This window comes from Scyliorhinus canicula, chromosome 24 (genome assembly GCF_902713615.1).
Source record: "Scyliorhinus canicula chromosome 24, sScyCan1.1, whole genome shotgun sequence".
NCBI classification, from domain to species: Eukaryota; Metazoa; Chordata; class Chondrichthyes; order Carcharhiniformes; family Scyliorhinidae; genus Scyliorhinus; species Scyliorhinus canicula.
Window position 1 is genome coordinate 2,967,728 of NC_052169.1, and position 15,978 is coordinate 2,983,705.

Consider the following 15,978-nt stretch of genomic DNA (forward strand, 5'->3'; position numbering starts at 1 on the left):
AAAAGTTGCTCTCTATTTAACAGTGATGTGCAAAATGCTGAATAGTTGTGATTGGGTGAATAAGGAGGAAAGGTGTTTACAGATAAATGGGTCAGTAACCAGATGGCACAGATTTAAGATAATTGGCAAAAGCTGAGGGAAGACGGGAAGAATCGTTCCTTTTCAACACAGCGTGTGGTTACAATCTGCCGCGCAATGTCATTCTAATAGGTTTGTGACTCAGTTTTGAGTCTAACAACCTGCAAACCCACTGTCCAGAGTTGAAACATTCAAGAACAAACAACATCTTGGGTGAAGTCCTGCTGATGAGCCAATCTGAATGAACTGTCCATCAAGTGCTCAGTATCTTCAGGAAAATAAAGTTGAGAGATTATTTACGATCAATAAAGCTTTGGGTGTATTAATTAAAACATTCAGAGCCATAATCTCTCCCCCCTCTCTCAATCATCATACTGTATAAAGAAAAAATCATTGGATGCAACTCCATAAAAACACAGAAAGGTACTTTATTAGATCATGGCAAATTATTAAATTAGCATACAAGATACACAATTCAGCAATGTTTTCCAAAAACCAACCCTGTAATTCCTTTATACCAGCCACATGATGTCAACAGAACACATTTACTTACATTACAATCTCTTGTATTACACTTTCATTGCTATCACTTGGCATAGTGTATACAGAAAGAGACTAGATTTCCCTCTGCGTCATCACCACATCATATACGAACAAGGAGGCAGTTCAAGTAGGTATTTTGTGTTCCTGTAGTTTGTAATGTTATCTCCACTAACCTTCAAAGTCTTGTAACTGCCTCCTGATTCTCCACACTTACTAAACACTCTCCAACCAACCCCTTTCCAAAGAACTGCTATTTCACTCTTAGTTTTCAACCAAATATTAAGATGACAGATTGTGTGTGTGCACACCACAAGCGCATGTTTACACTCGTTTGCAGATCAATCGCTGGATCTAGCAGTTGGGATGCAACAACGCTACACACTGCACCCTTGGACGAGAGAAGAGAAAAAATGAGCGCTATCCAGTCATCTTTGCAAAAAAAGTGCATGCGTGTGGATATTGAGTGAGGGCAGCATCAGGCTCGGCTGTAAAGTCTGTCCGTTGACAAAGAGTCTGCTGACACTCATTGTCTTGGCTTGCACATGAAAAATGGTCCCCTTGGGAGACGTACTGGAGGCGACCAGCGCCTGTGAACCTGTACCCGAGTGTGTACTGCTACCTTCAGGAGAGAAAGTGGAGGAAAACAAGAAAACAGAAGAACCTGCGACGCAAAAGTGAAATCTAAAAAGTGGCAATTGTCGAATACGAGCAATCCCTTAAGATTCCACCAGTCTAACAACTTTGTTTTACTGGCAAAGGGTGTATGAACGAGATTACGCAGTCGTTTACTAAAACAGCATCTCTAACTCACTAGCCACAAATAGTGCAGCAGTTTATAATTAAATACATATTAAGCTGGTAGTTCCAGATTAGATTTTTTTGGGGGTCTGCTGGGGTGTCGAGTAGTGGAGGCAGAGATAACAGAGATAATTCAGCAAGTAAAGCTTCCAGCAGCCTGGCAGCAATAATGCTTCTGATCAAGCAGGATGTATTCCCCATCTCCAAGTCTTTATCTTCTGTCCTGCTGTAAATTACATTGTACAAGCTCTTCTGATTCTGACCCCACCTTGACTTCACTGAAAAATAGTATCAATGAATATTTCTATTATTCTTAAAAATGTATTTTTCTCTGGCTAAACCACTCTCTTATGGGGAAATTAATTCAGGTGAGGAGGGGGAACTCAAAGTTTGCCCACCTCTCAAATTATGCCAGCGGACACAGCAAAACCAGGTGAAAGGAACTACAACTTCCCAGCAGCAGTAAAGCAATGAGGTGATAGGAAGAGAGAAGACTTGAAGTATGCAAAATTAAAAATGTCATTGTTAATCGTTTGATCGAATTGGAAGGATTTGGCAGGGAGTAGTACGGGTTAGCTAGGCTTGCATCTTGTGGCTGCTAAAGAATAGTTCTGGGATTAGGAAAAAAATAACGCATACACACAGATATACAGGCACACCCACGGAGAAAGAGCATGAAGTCAAGCATTATCTACCTGTCCCCATGCGTGGGGTATAAAGGCTTTGTTTGTTTTTTAATGCTTCGTTGCATTCAGTGATTTTGGCCCCATAGATTTGACCAATAGTACTTTTAGGGTCCTCTTCTGTGCACAATAAGAAAGTCAAGAAAAGAGTTTTGCAGCTCTTGCTCTTTAATAAGCTGTGGGCTAATTGTTCATAAACTTGTTTTTACAACCATACAGATATATTTAAGAAATATTACACAAATTGCACTTTATACATAAGATGGCCACCCTAACTGCTAATGTCAAAATACAGAGTTGAAACTGTACAGAAACCTCATATACTTTGGGCTGTGTTTACTGAACAGTTTATATGAGTACTTATTATAGAATATGACACAGGATAATATATCCTTTACAAACAGATTTCTTGAAATATACAGTCATGAGCATACGATAAGTTACGAGAAGCCCAGCATGCCCGTTCCAGTGATTGTTACATTCAATTTTGTTCCTAACCTACTCCACATACACCCCCTTTGGACAGGAAGTTACAATCTTACATCACGGAAATAAAAATTCTTAGAAAAAAAAAGTTAAAATAAAATAAAATTTTAAAAACAAAAAACATTTGAGCTTACAGCGAGCTTTAGAAACCAGACTAAAAATTCTTCAAGTTCTCTTTGCTTTTAATACTGACAAGTTCAATAAAAGATTTTCTTCTGGGCTGAATTTACAGGGCCAAGTATGGTTTTGGCTTACCTACACTATCATCATGCATCACAGTTGATGAGGTGCAATGTAACTGTATGTCTGGGCCATGCCCACTGCTGCACAGAGAGATGTTGATTTGCAAGCTCAGTATCCAGTCAGTTTGGTCCCTTTTCTCCAGGCATCCTAAATTCTACACACCCAGGTCGGAGCAGCATTACTTGACTGGTAAAAGTGGTTCCTGAAACCCTATAAAAATGTCAAGACATAGCACGCATGGTTAATGCATTTTTGTACACAGACATTTTGGCTTACATTTCCCGGTAGCTACTGGACGTTCTGACACAGAGCCTCCCAGTGAGAAGTGCTGTTGCGTCTGATTGTAAGCAACTAGTTTTTTTTGTGATTTCTGAAATAAGCTCTATTGACAATCTCGGTCTGCAAGTGTCAATGGAGTGTGACTACGAGATAACAGTTTAGATCCACTTATTTCCTTCAGTCTTCTGCAATGAGTAGATTCGTCAGTCCTCTCTTTCTGGATGAAGGATTTCTGGACAACAAGTGCTTCTTCAAGTACAGCCTCCTCTGGGCTGCAGATACCTTCAGCGACTCTCAAGAACAGGGACCAGCAGCTGTTCAAATTAATCCATCTGCAGCCCAGAAACTTCTCTGCATACCATAGGTAGTGCAGAGATTTCTCAATGGTTAAATGGTTAAGGCCACAGTATAAACCTTCCGGCAGGTTTTTAACAAAATGGATAGAAATCACTTCCCTTTGTCATTCCTTGAGGCATTGATGCCATCTATGAGGATCGGACGTATTGCATGTGGTGTACTAATATAGCAGCAACCAGGAGGAAGGAGATGTGTAGGGATGGATGAAAGACCTCTACCCAATTAGCACAGAAACCTTTGAAAATCATTGGCCTCACACCATGAACTCATTGCTGCCAAATACTACCAGTGGCGAATGACCACCAATATCAGGATCAGCACTGCGCTTCTTCCCCATGCCCGAGGCTCCGTCAGTCATGTCTTTAGGCTTTTGGGCTGAGCGCTTCAGCATCTTTAGTTTTTGTTTGCCCTTCTCTGGGTTGAAGGTACCTCTACTCGTAAACTGTGCCCTCTCCTCTTGTCCTTTCGACTTGCTGTATGCCCCATCTCCACCTGCTCTTTGCTCGGTGCTGTTGGTGGGGTCATGTACATGGTAAAATGCCGGTGAAGGTGATTTTGAGCGAAAACGGAATCGCCTTCCTCCTTGAGGTAGACAAGACGATGATAGTGACGTTGAAGGTGATGAATGAGCAGTTGAATCAGCTGAGTCTAGAGAATCAGTTTTCTTCCTCTGTGACCTCCTCAGCCTGTTCGCTGGTTCAGGATGGTGGTGGCTGACACAGCCCATTACTGAGCTCCTTTCTGTCCAAAAAAAAAGGGGCATTAGTTCAAACAAACGTTGCTTCAGTTATCTGTCGGACTGTTTCTTTTACAGCTATTTCACTCACTTTTAACAATTTAATCTTTAAATACTGTGATGTAGTAAATGCGTTTTCTCATCTTGAAGACACCGACTGTATTTGGGGCACTGATTAATTGGCACCTCATCCAAATTGCCATTTTTCCTGCTGTACAATCCTAGGCAATGGGTGAAATTTTAATGCCCCAGGGTCAAAAATAGCAATCACACACCGAAGGTGCCTTCAATGGAGATGGGTTGAGGTACGCAACAAACCTGTTTTCTAGAAGTGGATCCCTAGTCTAAATATTTCACAATGAAACTGTGTAGCTTCATGCGAGTTTTATATAACGGCTGTGGGCCAGGTTTCCCAGGGCTCAGAAAACCCTGCAGTTGACGGGAGGAATGAATACCAGGGGTGCCTTTCCTTCACTGGCCCTCAAACTCCCGGTTTCTCACTCCTTGTGATTGGCACCATGGTTAAATCTCCCCCTCCTCACGACTGACCCCTGCGATCTATGTTCAATACCCCCCTCACCCATCTTTCTGACTCCTGACTGCCACCCCAATCCAATCTACCTGCCCACCTCCGGGGCTCACAGACTGTCTACTCTGCCACCTCTTCCCTCCATTTATGTGGTTAGCAACCTATCCTTGCCCATCCTAGTCCACATTTGTATTTTCCCACCCACAACCTCTCCATCCCACTTTCCACTCCCAGGCTTTTCTGCCTACTGCTGCACGCCAACCTACTCAATAACCAGTTAGTGTCTCAAAGTGGCTTGCAGCTGGTCAGGTAACAGAGTCCAAATTTAAGTGAAATTTGGCAATAATCCTTCCACTCTTCCAGCACAAAATACCAAGATTTTTTTTCCAATATGAACTGCTAACAAGCTGAACGATTTTAAGAGAAAATACAAACTGGACCAGTTACCAGAACGTTCTGATATCGCTTCCTCGGAGTCCACATTTAAATTTTCAAAGCTATCTGCTGTTCCAATAGATGCTTCCGACTCGAGGGTTTCATCATCCGAGGCTCGTGGTTCAAGAGCAAGCATTTCAAAAGTCAGTTCCTCCCTAAAGAAAGATACAATTATTTCTTTTAAAAAGGAGGTACCTATTCAAATATTAAAGAGGATGTATTGAAAATGATCACAAATAAAACTTGTCAATTCTTTATGCCAGAAGACTGAAACTACTTTTCCCACTTAGTGCTTGAAGGATCAATGGCCCAGCAAACCAATGAAATTACTTGTGTGGAGCCCATCTCCATGTAGAATGGCAAACCGAATTCTCAGTGCATATGGAGACTGGCTGTGATGGTTTGGTCTCCACACATATGCTCTGTATCAACACCACTCCAATCCCACTGATGATCGAATGTCGAGGGGCAGTAATTTGGCCGGTTTGAATTTGTCCTGCGTTTTTGTGTGCACAACATACCTGGGCAATTTTCCCCTATTGCTGGGTAGATGCCATGCTGTAGCTCTACTGGAACAGCCTAGCTAGGGGTAGGAGTTCAGACCAATTGCCGAGATATTGTCAGGGCCCACAACCTTTGCTGTAACCTGCCTTCAGCCGTTCCTTGATATCATATGGAGTGAATTGAATTAGCTGAAGACATCGGTGATGCTGGAGATCTCCCGTGGAGCCGGAGATGGATTATCTGCTTTGCACTCCAGGCTGAAGATTGTTGCAAATGCTTCGGTCTTATTTTTCACTGATGTGCTGGGCTCTCCCATCACTGATATGTGGGGGCCCCCTAACATTCCTTAGGGTGCCTCTAACATCATTAATATTTGTGGAGCCTCCTCCTCTAGTGAGTTGTTTAATTGTCCACCGCCATTCAAGGCTGGATGTGGCAGGATTGCAGGACTTAGATCCGTTTGAGATTGCTTAGCTCTGTCTATTGCATGCTACTTAGGACTACTCGCGTGCCAAACAGCACGGGTTGCAGCTTCACAAGGTTGACACATTATTTTTAGCTATGTCTAATGCAGCTCCTGGGACACCCGCCTGCACTCTTCATTCCTAATCCAACCAGGGTTCATCCTCGGCTTGGTGATAGTTTGGGTATGCCCGCCATGATGTTAGTTCGTCAACCTGGATCTCAAAACAGGGAATTCATGCAATCAGGAGAGTTACCAGAGCCGAACAGAAATACCTCTCAGACTTTAAAAAAAGATTGGCTTATTGCATGTGGATATGTACGACAGAGCAGTCAGCATCATCTGATAAATGTAAAGAAGCTTCTAGCCTTAAGTAGGGAGATTGAATGTCTGCTGCTGAGAATCATGACCTTGGCTTAGAAAATGTCTCTTTAGTACAGAGCAAATTGCAGGCAGGAAAATAATCCCCAACTGAAAGGATGGCAAATTGGAAGAATGGGGGAGCTGGGAGACTCCATAACAATCAACAAACATTCCTCATGACATAAATCTCTAGTAACTGCACTCAACAATCTAACTAGAGTATATGATGTGCAATATTGACATAGTCGCATGTAATGCCGAGAACATATTAATGCACTTGACTCACTGCACCCACTATTCAATAATACAAATTCATAAAAAGCACTGAAGTTGAAATCACTGAGCCAGCACTATTTCCTGGTTTTAACTGAAGCAAACACAGTTGTTGCCGAGCTTGCAGTGCGAGGTGTCACCCGCTCACATGGCTCACAGCTTGGCCCAGCACCAGCCCGATGCCCAAAACATTTTGTGTCTCTTACTTTTCTTTTTGTAGGGTCTCTATTTGCTCGGTTAGCACTCTCTCCTCATGCTGCATGGCTGCCTGTTGCTGCTCAGTGAAGTCCATGTCAGGTGACTCATCGGCACTTGTGGTTTCTTCAGGAACATCCGCAACTGACGGCAGTCGGATTCCAACCGGAGAGCCAGGACTGCTGTAATTCGAGCGCCGGTTTCGACCCTTTCCCTGTAAAGTCACAAAGAACAAGGCACACAGTCAGGCATCACACTGGCACGGAAATTCATACTTGACGGACACGAGGCTGCACATCCCAATGGTTGGTTGATCGAAACAAACAGCATGTTCCTTCAGTAGTTCAAAGTAGTCAGAGTACAGATCGTACTCAACCAGCCCACCCTTGAAAATCCCAAAACAAAATGTCTGTTAGATGTGATTCTGTAATTGGGTAGCACTTGTTGAACAATCCTGAATGTGCTAATAGCCAAGATAATCAGTCATGTTCATGCGGTTCATAAACCCTCGCTAGAAGCGACATACAACCATACACAGTGACCCGTTCCCTGCAAGCAAAAGGAATATGTTAAGCCTTGCGCCAATTTGCTATTGCCTGCGTGGTGAGAGAGCCCATCGTTTCCCATTGCTTCTCCATGGCAACACCCTGCTTTATCAGAGTTGCCTTGCTAACCAATCAGCACCCTTTTCTCCTGTGGCTGTAAACTTTTGTGCTTGTTTGAAATTTGGCATTCCCACCTTTGACCCGATGAGTGCAACATGAAAAGCTTTGGCAACATATCACCTTTATATTTGCTCTCAGGTTTCTTGACCAGAAGGTTTACTTCTTAATTTCTACTCTATACTGATTAAGTGCTGGGTTTTAGAGTTCAACTTAAGTCTGATAGCTACCCAACTCTCACCAAACATTAATTCCAAAATTCGGGCTAAACCCCAGTAATGTCAAAGTCTACACAATGCTGTTATGAAGTACTCATCCATTGCGCTGCCACTAAAAAGCATCTCTCCTCGCTCTGTACTTAAGGACCACAAAGTAAAAGCACCTTAACCTATGTCGTCTGCAGGCAGCTAAATATCCTCTAGGATGGGATGGGGACAGAAGGAAGTACTGAGGAAGATGCATGTATTAGCATTAAAATTTGAGAGGGCAATTGTTTTGATGTTATATTAAATATTTTATTTCTTCTTGCCAAAAAAATTTTTTTTTTTTGATGATTAACAGTTTTGTTTTTGACCTCAAAAAGCTGAGAAATTAGCTTACAGTCGATTCCATCCGAATGTTGAAAAAACCAAAGCTGCAAATCAATAATCTAAACGCAACAGACAAGGTCAAGCTCTTCAGCTGGGGATGGTCCTGGATCACTGCTGTGACAGACAGGCACCAGAGGTGGAAGGTGCCGTGATCACAGGATGGCTTCTTGAATCAGGAGTTCAGACAATGCGATTTTCCAGCATAACCTGAAGATTCGGAAAGCAAGGTTTCTTCTCAATTCAGATCTCACTAACTCACCGCTGTGGTACTGGTCACAAGGACGCAAAGGAAAACACCAGCATTTCACACGGTTACGCGCACACACCACAGAAATTCAGCAACAAATCTGAACTCACAGTCGAGCCAAAGACCAGCCAGCTTCCACTCCAGCAAAAGGCCTGCTTCTTGTCAATATCTTACTCAGAAGCACAGGCTGAATGGTGACTAATAAACTATGAGATTTGCACACTTAACAGAAGAACCCAATAAACACATACGTTTTAAAATGATATTTTGTGATTTTTATTTAAAAGAAGGCCATTCATTCCATGTGGCCTGTAATGGTGTGAATTCCATCACAGAACCATCAGCTTTAATCTCATTGGCCTGTTCTTTTCATGAGTGGCCTCTCCATTTAATTGGGCAGTGCAGCTAATTAGTATAATGGTCTTTTACCTCTGGAACACGTGCTCAAATCCAGACTGATTAGATGAAATTCTCATCCAGCTTTAAAGATCCACGTAAAATGAGTTTGTCTCGCTCTAGTTTCTGCTCAACACAGTCAAAGAATATACCTAAATTTGGTGTTAAATTGAAAGGCAAAACGATGAAATCATTCGGGTTGGGGTCCAGTGCTGCTCACGTGCCATCTGCCCAGGGAGTATTCCAGAGCAAGTCACATCAGAACAAGGTGGGAAAATGTACAACTCTGTCTGTGGTACATTTTGATCAGAGGCAGTTGCCAGGAGAATCTTAACTGCACGAAATAAAACCTCCCATCCAATATTCAGACTAAACTGTAAAAACGGGTACTGAAATTGTAGAATGGTTTTCTCTATTATTTGGGGACCGTATGTGAAGTATGGGTTTAGTTGTGGTGGACAAGGATATGCGCTGGAGTGGTTGCAGTGCTGACGTCATCTTTTTGAACAGCCATCACCAGAAAAAGGCAATCACTTACAAGCACATAACAGACAAACCATTACCTTTTTATTACCATTCGGCTGCATGGGCGGCAAAGAGAAAACATGAAAAATTTTCAACAAATCTCTTACTAAACTCATTTCGAGAGAGAGAGAGAGAGAGGAGAGAGAGAGAGAGAGAGAGAGAGAGAGAGAGAGAGAGAGAGAGAGAGAGAGAGAGAGAGAGGAGAGAGAGAGAGAGAGAGAGAGAGAGAGCGAGAGCGTGATTGTGAAATGGCACAGGTATGGTGTGGGTTAAGATGATTCACTGCAAGCTTTCAACAATTTATCTCCAGCCCACTGGTGGGCATTGATCAGAATACTGCCCATTCTCACACTTCCATAGAATCCCTACGCTGCAGAAGGAGGCCATTTGTCCAATTGAGTCTGCGTCAACCCTCTGAAAGAGCACCTAACCTAGCCCCACACCCCCATCCTATCCCCGTAAGCCCACCTAACCTGCACATCTTCGGACTATATGCCATCAGGTCAAGCAACCAACTCTTATTACCCATCCATAAACAGGCTGGCAAGATACAAGGCTGCATAGCATTTAGCTTGTTACACAAATGTATTGTGCTTTTTTTTCTCGCCTAATCCAAAAATGGACAAGGCCAGGCTAATGATATTTGAAGAGAAATACAATCATCTGAATCTCCCCACTTCACCATGAACGTGCAGAATTAACTGCCAGGAGCAGAAATTCATACCGCAACTTGTCAAATCTCTTCGCAGATTGCATCTGAGACCACACTTCTTCAAAATCACACATATTTGAAAAACTGAGAACTTGCAGTCCAATTTTAATGGGCTGATTGACAGAGATCCCATTCTAAAATGAAGGGTCTGATTGAAAGATGGATACACTGGTGGCCATCCAAATAATAACTTTGGCAATGGCTTTGAGAAGCCAGCTAGAAAATGTTCTGGGAATGACAAGTGCGATGTGGCTCTTCTCTGCTTGGAACAAGTTACTGCAAAGCAACACTAGACATTTTCAGAACCTATTAAGACCAACGGTTGCCTCAAATTCAACACTAGTTGGATTTTCATTGTTGGGCTGGCAGCTGACTCACAGAAGTTTGCCTTTTATTCAAGGAGGGAGGCCACGTAAATTCAATTATGCATTTTAAAACCTGATTATATCATTTACTGAGATTGCTAATGTTTTAAAAGTCCCTTAAAGTGAAACAAAAAAGTGGAGTTCAAAGATCTAATAATAATAATCTTTATTAGTGTCACAAGTAGGTTTACATTAACACTGCAATGAAGTTACTGTGAAAATCCCCTAGTCGCCACAGTCCGGCGCCTGCTCAGGTACACTGAGGGAGAATTCAGAATGTCCAATTCACCTAACAAGTACGTCTTTTGGGACTGTGGGAGGAAACCGGAGCACCCGGAGGAAACCCACGCAGACACGGGGAAAACATGCAAAATCCACACAGTGACCCAAGCCAGGAATAGAACCCGGGTCCCTGGCGCTGTGAAGCAACAGCGCTAACCAACGTGCTACCGTGCCACCCTACTACCACTTTATGTAATATCTTGCTGTGCAAAGAGATTTGCCACAAATACAAATCTTTAAATAAAAAGACAATCTCTGTTGAAACATATAAGGACTGACTTGAATACACTCATTGGTCCTGGAGCTGAACAAATTTGGCAGGACTGCTTCTATGTTGGTTCTGTGCCATATTACTGCTGCTGACCTGCATATGTTGTATGCAGCCAGCAACAGCTCTCAGGTAAACGTGTCAGATTCAGCTAGGCAGACAGCAGGGAAGACACAAATGGATTTTTGGGTCATTGTTAATCTATACAGAACTGGCAATGTCTGGAGCCAGTGTCTCAGCACCCTGTTGCCGCAAGGGTCACAGCTGATTTAGAGCAGATTGCATAAATGCACGATTCAGCAGAAGTCACAGGATAAGGCTCAGGAGTGGAAAGAACTGAGTTTTCAGCTCTCTAACGCAGGGTTGTACAAGGGTCCTGAACACTCCAGCGGCTGCCCAGCAGACTGAAATTCAAATTGGTTATCTTCTTGGTCTGTATGGCTCAGTTACACACTGCCTTTCTCAAACAGACCGACAGGGAACACATGCCTTCCTGAACTTGTACGGTCATTTTATTCTTACAAAGCCACAAAATTGGTAGTAAATTTAAATATTGAGAGCTCATTTTATGGGTTTCTGCTGGGCATATATCATCACTCTCATTTAAGCAATGAAATGTGTAAATTGATTCTGGGTTAGAGATTGATCAGTTCTTGATTAATAAGGTGGTCAGGGGTTATGGGGAGAAGGCAGAATGGGGATGAGAAACAGATCAGCCATGATTAAATGGCGGAGCAGATTTGATGGGCCGAATGGTGGGGCAGATTTGATGGGCCAAATGGCCTAATTCTGCTGCTATGTCTCCTGGTCTTAAACTGACTACTTTTAGTTACCACTTAATCCAGAATAAGTTCTGAGCAACAATTATACACAGCCATACTTATCTGACAAATGTGACAAGTAAGCAAACACAGGCTGTAAATATGCCTATACAGTGAATTAAGATGGCATGAATTAGTGTAAGCTTTCTACCACTGAATGTACATGTTCTTGAGAAAAAAAATCTTTAGGACATTTACACTGAAGAGCACAACTAATTATGATTTCCTGTTAGAATTTTGTTCAACTATCCAAAAGATCAAAGTATAAGGAATGGATTACTGACCATGTTCTATTATATTGCTACTCCTGGAAGCATGTTATATTACTTGGGAGTAATATAAGTTAGTCATTTGTTTTGCTGAGTTAAACTTAACTTTGATGATGAACACTCAACATCTTCCAGTGATGACAAATTATTTATTGAGTAACAAATTAATTTACTTGAGCTCTTTTCTTTAATACTTTTACTAGTAATCAAATTAAACACAATTGAATTAGATTAACAATGAATATAAAACTTTACACTCTTGAGCTTAGCACACTTCTGTTCTCTAGCTAGAACACACCCTGAAGAGAGCGGGAAAACAGATTGAGCTTGCTTATATACTCCCTGTTAGTGTTGCCCTCTAGTGATCATCTGACTGTACTGACAACACATTAACCCATTATGTATATGCATATACAGAGATCAGTACAGACCCCTGTACAAATGACGGTGTTAAGAATACGAAGGATTGCTAGTTTCTATGGTGAAATGACTCTGAAAAGTACAGATTTCCCCTCTAGTCCATTCAAGTCAAATATTTTTGGTGTTCACACATTCATATTTTACAGGAAATCATACTGATGACATTAACTAGTCTCTTTGTTGGTGCAGTGGCTTCTTGCTCATGTGGATTTTGCATGTAGAAAGTTACCATTTGGAACTCAATAGAAAAGTGAGAATGCTACAGTAGCTGGTGTAGAACCATCACTTTAGAGATTACTGGATAATATCAGAGTCTAGGCACCATTTTATAGCCCGTTCATGCTGTAGCTGAACCAAACTCCGATGGTTAAAATAGTCACAAAGTGTAATTCCTGAAACAGCCCACACAAGCAGCAATGCAGTCAACTAAACTGAAGAATACTTAAATCGACATAAGCTCTATTCTGTTCCGAGTCAACACACAACTGTATCACTCCCTGAGCTTGGGGTAGAGCATCATGTAATGAATGGCATCATGGACAGGAATTGGTGATATGGTGGGAGAGAAATACCTACCGGGATCGAACTGCGATTGATGCTCATGAATCTAACCGCTATTATAACCGGTTTCTATAGTGGAAAAGAACACGAAAAGTAGAGGATCAGGTTAGTTTGATCATGCATTCAACAGGAGCATGCAGACAGCAGGAAAGGAATGTGTTTTGTCTGGGGTTAGTTAAGAGCTTCATAACTTCCCGATTAAATTTAAGTATCAATTGTTTTCATTCTGGAAGTCGCATAAAGCAGTTTATTTTATGTCCTTTCCAATCCCAGTGAGTGATTAGGATCTGGAATGCACTGCTGGAGTGTTTAATGGAAGCATATCAACCTCAGCATTCACAAATGCCTTTGGGTAATTTTCTGAAGAAAAAGAAATTGCAGCTCTAAAGAGAGCAGACAGGGGAGTGGGACGAGGAGAGTTGCTTGTGCGGACACCTGGCAAAGCAGGACAGGCCAAATTATCTCCTTATGCGGTGTAACTAGTCTATGATTTTATCCCCAGTTTAACTCTTCCTTTGTCTGAAATGAACAGCATTTGTTTGAGTGCATTTCTACAGTCACTGGGTTTCCATTGGTAGCTCAATCAAATGGTCAAACTTCATGTGTAGGCACAGGATCGTCACGGTGAATCGGTTACGTAACTGTAGAGGGAATCTTCGCCAAGCCTGATTCTGGCTAACCTGATGGTTGCATGTATACTCATTAACAGATGTCACTGGCTAACAATTAGCAATGAAAAGTCTCACTGACCCTTAACCTACCAAATCCAGGGCTCCCCAAGTCCCAAACGATCTGAGATCAACTATCTCATACACACACTAGGGACTGTTTGGCAGATCCTTTATATGCCCGAGGTCAAAGGCGCTAAACTCTTCATTACATTATTAAACATAAAACCAATTGTATTAGTGCCCCAATTTAGGAATTTCTATTGTCACACAATGGTAATTTTTTGCAAATAATCATTCAATCCTCCAAAAGTTAAGTGTATGCCATGTTTGGAAATACAATCTCGCAACAGTTAAACATCCAACAGGTAACGTGCAAATCAGCGTGCAAAGACAGTAATGTAATGGGTGATTTGAAACAATTAAAACTGATGGAGGGACAAGAACTACCATCTGAAAAAGTCAGACAGATAGAATGATTCCATCTTCAAATGAAAGAGTTGCGCAATATTATATATTACAGACCTTTTTTTTTTTAATTTAGAGTACCCAATTCTTTTTTTTTTCCAATTAAGGGGCAATTTAAAGTGGCCAATCCACCTAACCTGCACATTTTTTTGGGTTGGGGGGGGTGAAACCCACACAGACACGGGGAGAATGTGCAAACTCCATAAGGAGAGTGACCCAGGGCCGGGATCAAACCTGGGACCTCAGCGCTGTGAGTCAGCAAGGCTAACCCACTACGTAACCGTGCTGCCCCACATTACTGACCTAAATCAGAAATCGAACATCTGGCTTAAAAAAAAAAGACAATTGATCTTGCTGCTGTCCTGGACAAAGGAGCTTCTGCAAGTCCAGAACTGAATCAAGACATTTGAAAAAAACTGCACACATCAAATGAGACTAAATAAGTAAAGACGGATGTAAAAATACCCACCTTACATTTAAATACAAGATCATACTGCCTTACTCATGTACACACATAGAACTTTATAGGTCCATAATGTACTCCAGTCTCCAAAAAGAGCAATCAATCCCTTTATTCACTAGCTTACAGCCTTCTTCAGCACCCAATATGGAAATTTGTGCTCGCGCAAGTAAGAGTGAGAGAACCTTGTGCAAGACTTCCCCTATAACAAGAGTGGATTTTTCAGTAATCGATGAGGACTGTTGTCTAAAAGGGATGCTCAGCTTGAGTTAATTAGGCAGAAATATTTTGATAAGTGTTTGTAGAAGTACTGTTAACTGTGTAAATGTAACCGCGTCTCTTTAAGCTTTTTTTCAGGGCGGCTCGATGGTACAGTGGTTAGCACTGCTGCCTCATGGCACCGAGGACCCAAGTTCGAATCCCGGCCTGGGGTTAGTGTCCGTGTGGAGTTTGAACATTCTCCCGTATCTGCATGGGTCTCACCCCATAACCCAAAAGGAGGTGCAGGGTAGGTGGATTGGCCCTTAATTGGGAGAGAAGAATTGGCTACTCTAATGTTATATTTTAAAATGTTTTTTTTTCCTTTTTAAAAAAATAAAATAAATGCTTAAACTTAGCTTTAAAAATCTTACAAGTGGTTTGAAACTATTTCTCCTGGCTTCACATACTCCTCATAAAGTTTACGATTCAGGCAACCTGGCACTTTCCATTTGCCATACCTCCACAGGGGTAGCACTACTCCAGGCAGTCAAGCAGTACATTTATTCCATGGACAATTGAGAGTCAAGGCCATTTAAGAATTTGTCCAAACAGGTCATGTGATTGACCCTGACTTCCCGTTTAACTCAATTATAACAGAATACAGCAACAAGCAAAATGAATTGTCAAGGAGACATGTAGATGCACAAAAAGAAAATGCCACTTTTCAGCCATGTCTGATAGAAAAAAGGGAAAGATGGGAAAGACATTTGAAGTAGAAACTGAGCTGCATCAAAAAAATGAGGAAAACCAAACCTACTATATGAAAGACAGCACCTTTCAGTTTGTTTAATCGCCATATTAAAGAATTGACTGAGCCGTCTTATTTGTGTTAAAGCTTAGCCTCTATTTGCTGGTCTACAGATATCTCCCTGTACCTCATGCTTAATGCTGCAGTTATAGGACATATGCAACACATATAATTCAGTCAACAGGAACAAACTGATGTTATTCATAAAGAGTCCAAGAGGATCAATACATCCCATGGCCGCTTTTTAAATAGTGTACACCACACTGGATTTATACTCCACATGCTATCAG

The 15,978-nt window shown here is 41.8% G+C and overlaps 1 protein-coding gene across 7 annotated transcripts in view; it reads right to left on the minus strand.

Moving 5' to 3' along the window:
• Positions 1-489: 489 nt before the first annotated feature.
• The window catches only part of myo9aa (myosin IXAa), a 251,246-nt gene continuing 235,757 nt past the window's right edge, over positions 490-15,978 (minus strand). For 4 of the 7 annotated variants that reach the window (XM_038784179.1, XM_038784180.1, XM_038784175.1 and 1 more), the window contains 5 exons: positions 13,099-13,152; positions 9,424-9,441; positions 6,977-7,179; positions 5,180-5,322; positions 490-4,208 (listed from right to left, as the gene is read on the minus strand). In XM_038784179.1, the coding sequence (XP_038640107.1) occupies positions 3,721-4,208; positions 5,180-5,322; positions 6,977-7,179; positions 9,424-9,441; positions 13,099-13,152 (906 nt within the window). In that variant the 3' untranslated portion in view covers positions 490-3,720. The remainder of the gene's footprint in view (positions 4,209-5,179; positions 5,323-6,976; positions 7,180-9,423; positions 9,442-13,098; positions 13,153-15,978) is intronic. The other 3 variants (XM_038784177.1, XM_038784181.1, XM_038784178.1) reach the window with 3 other exon arrangements.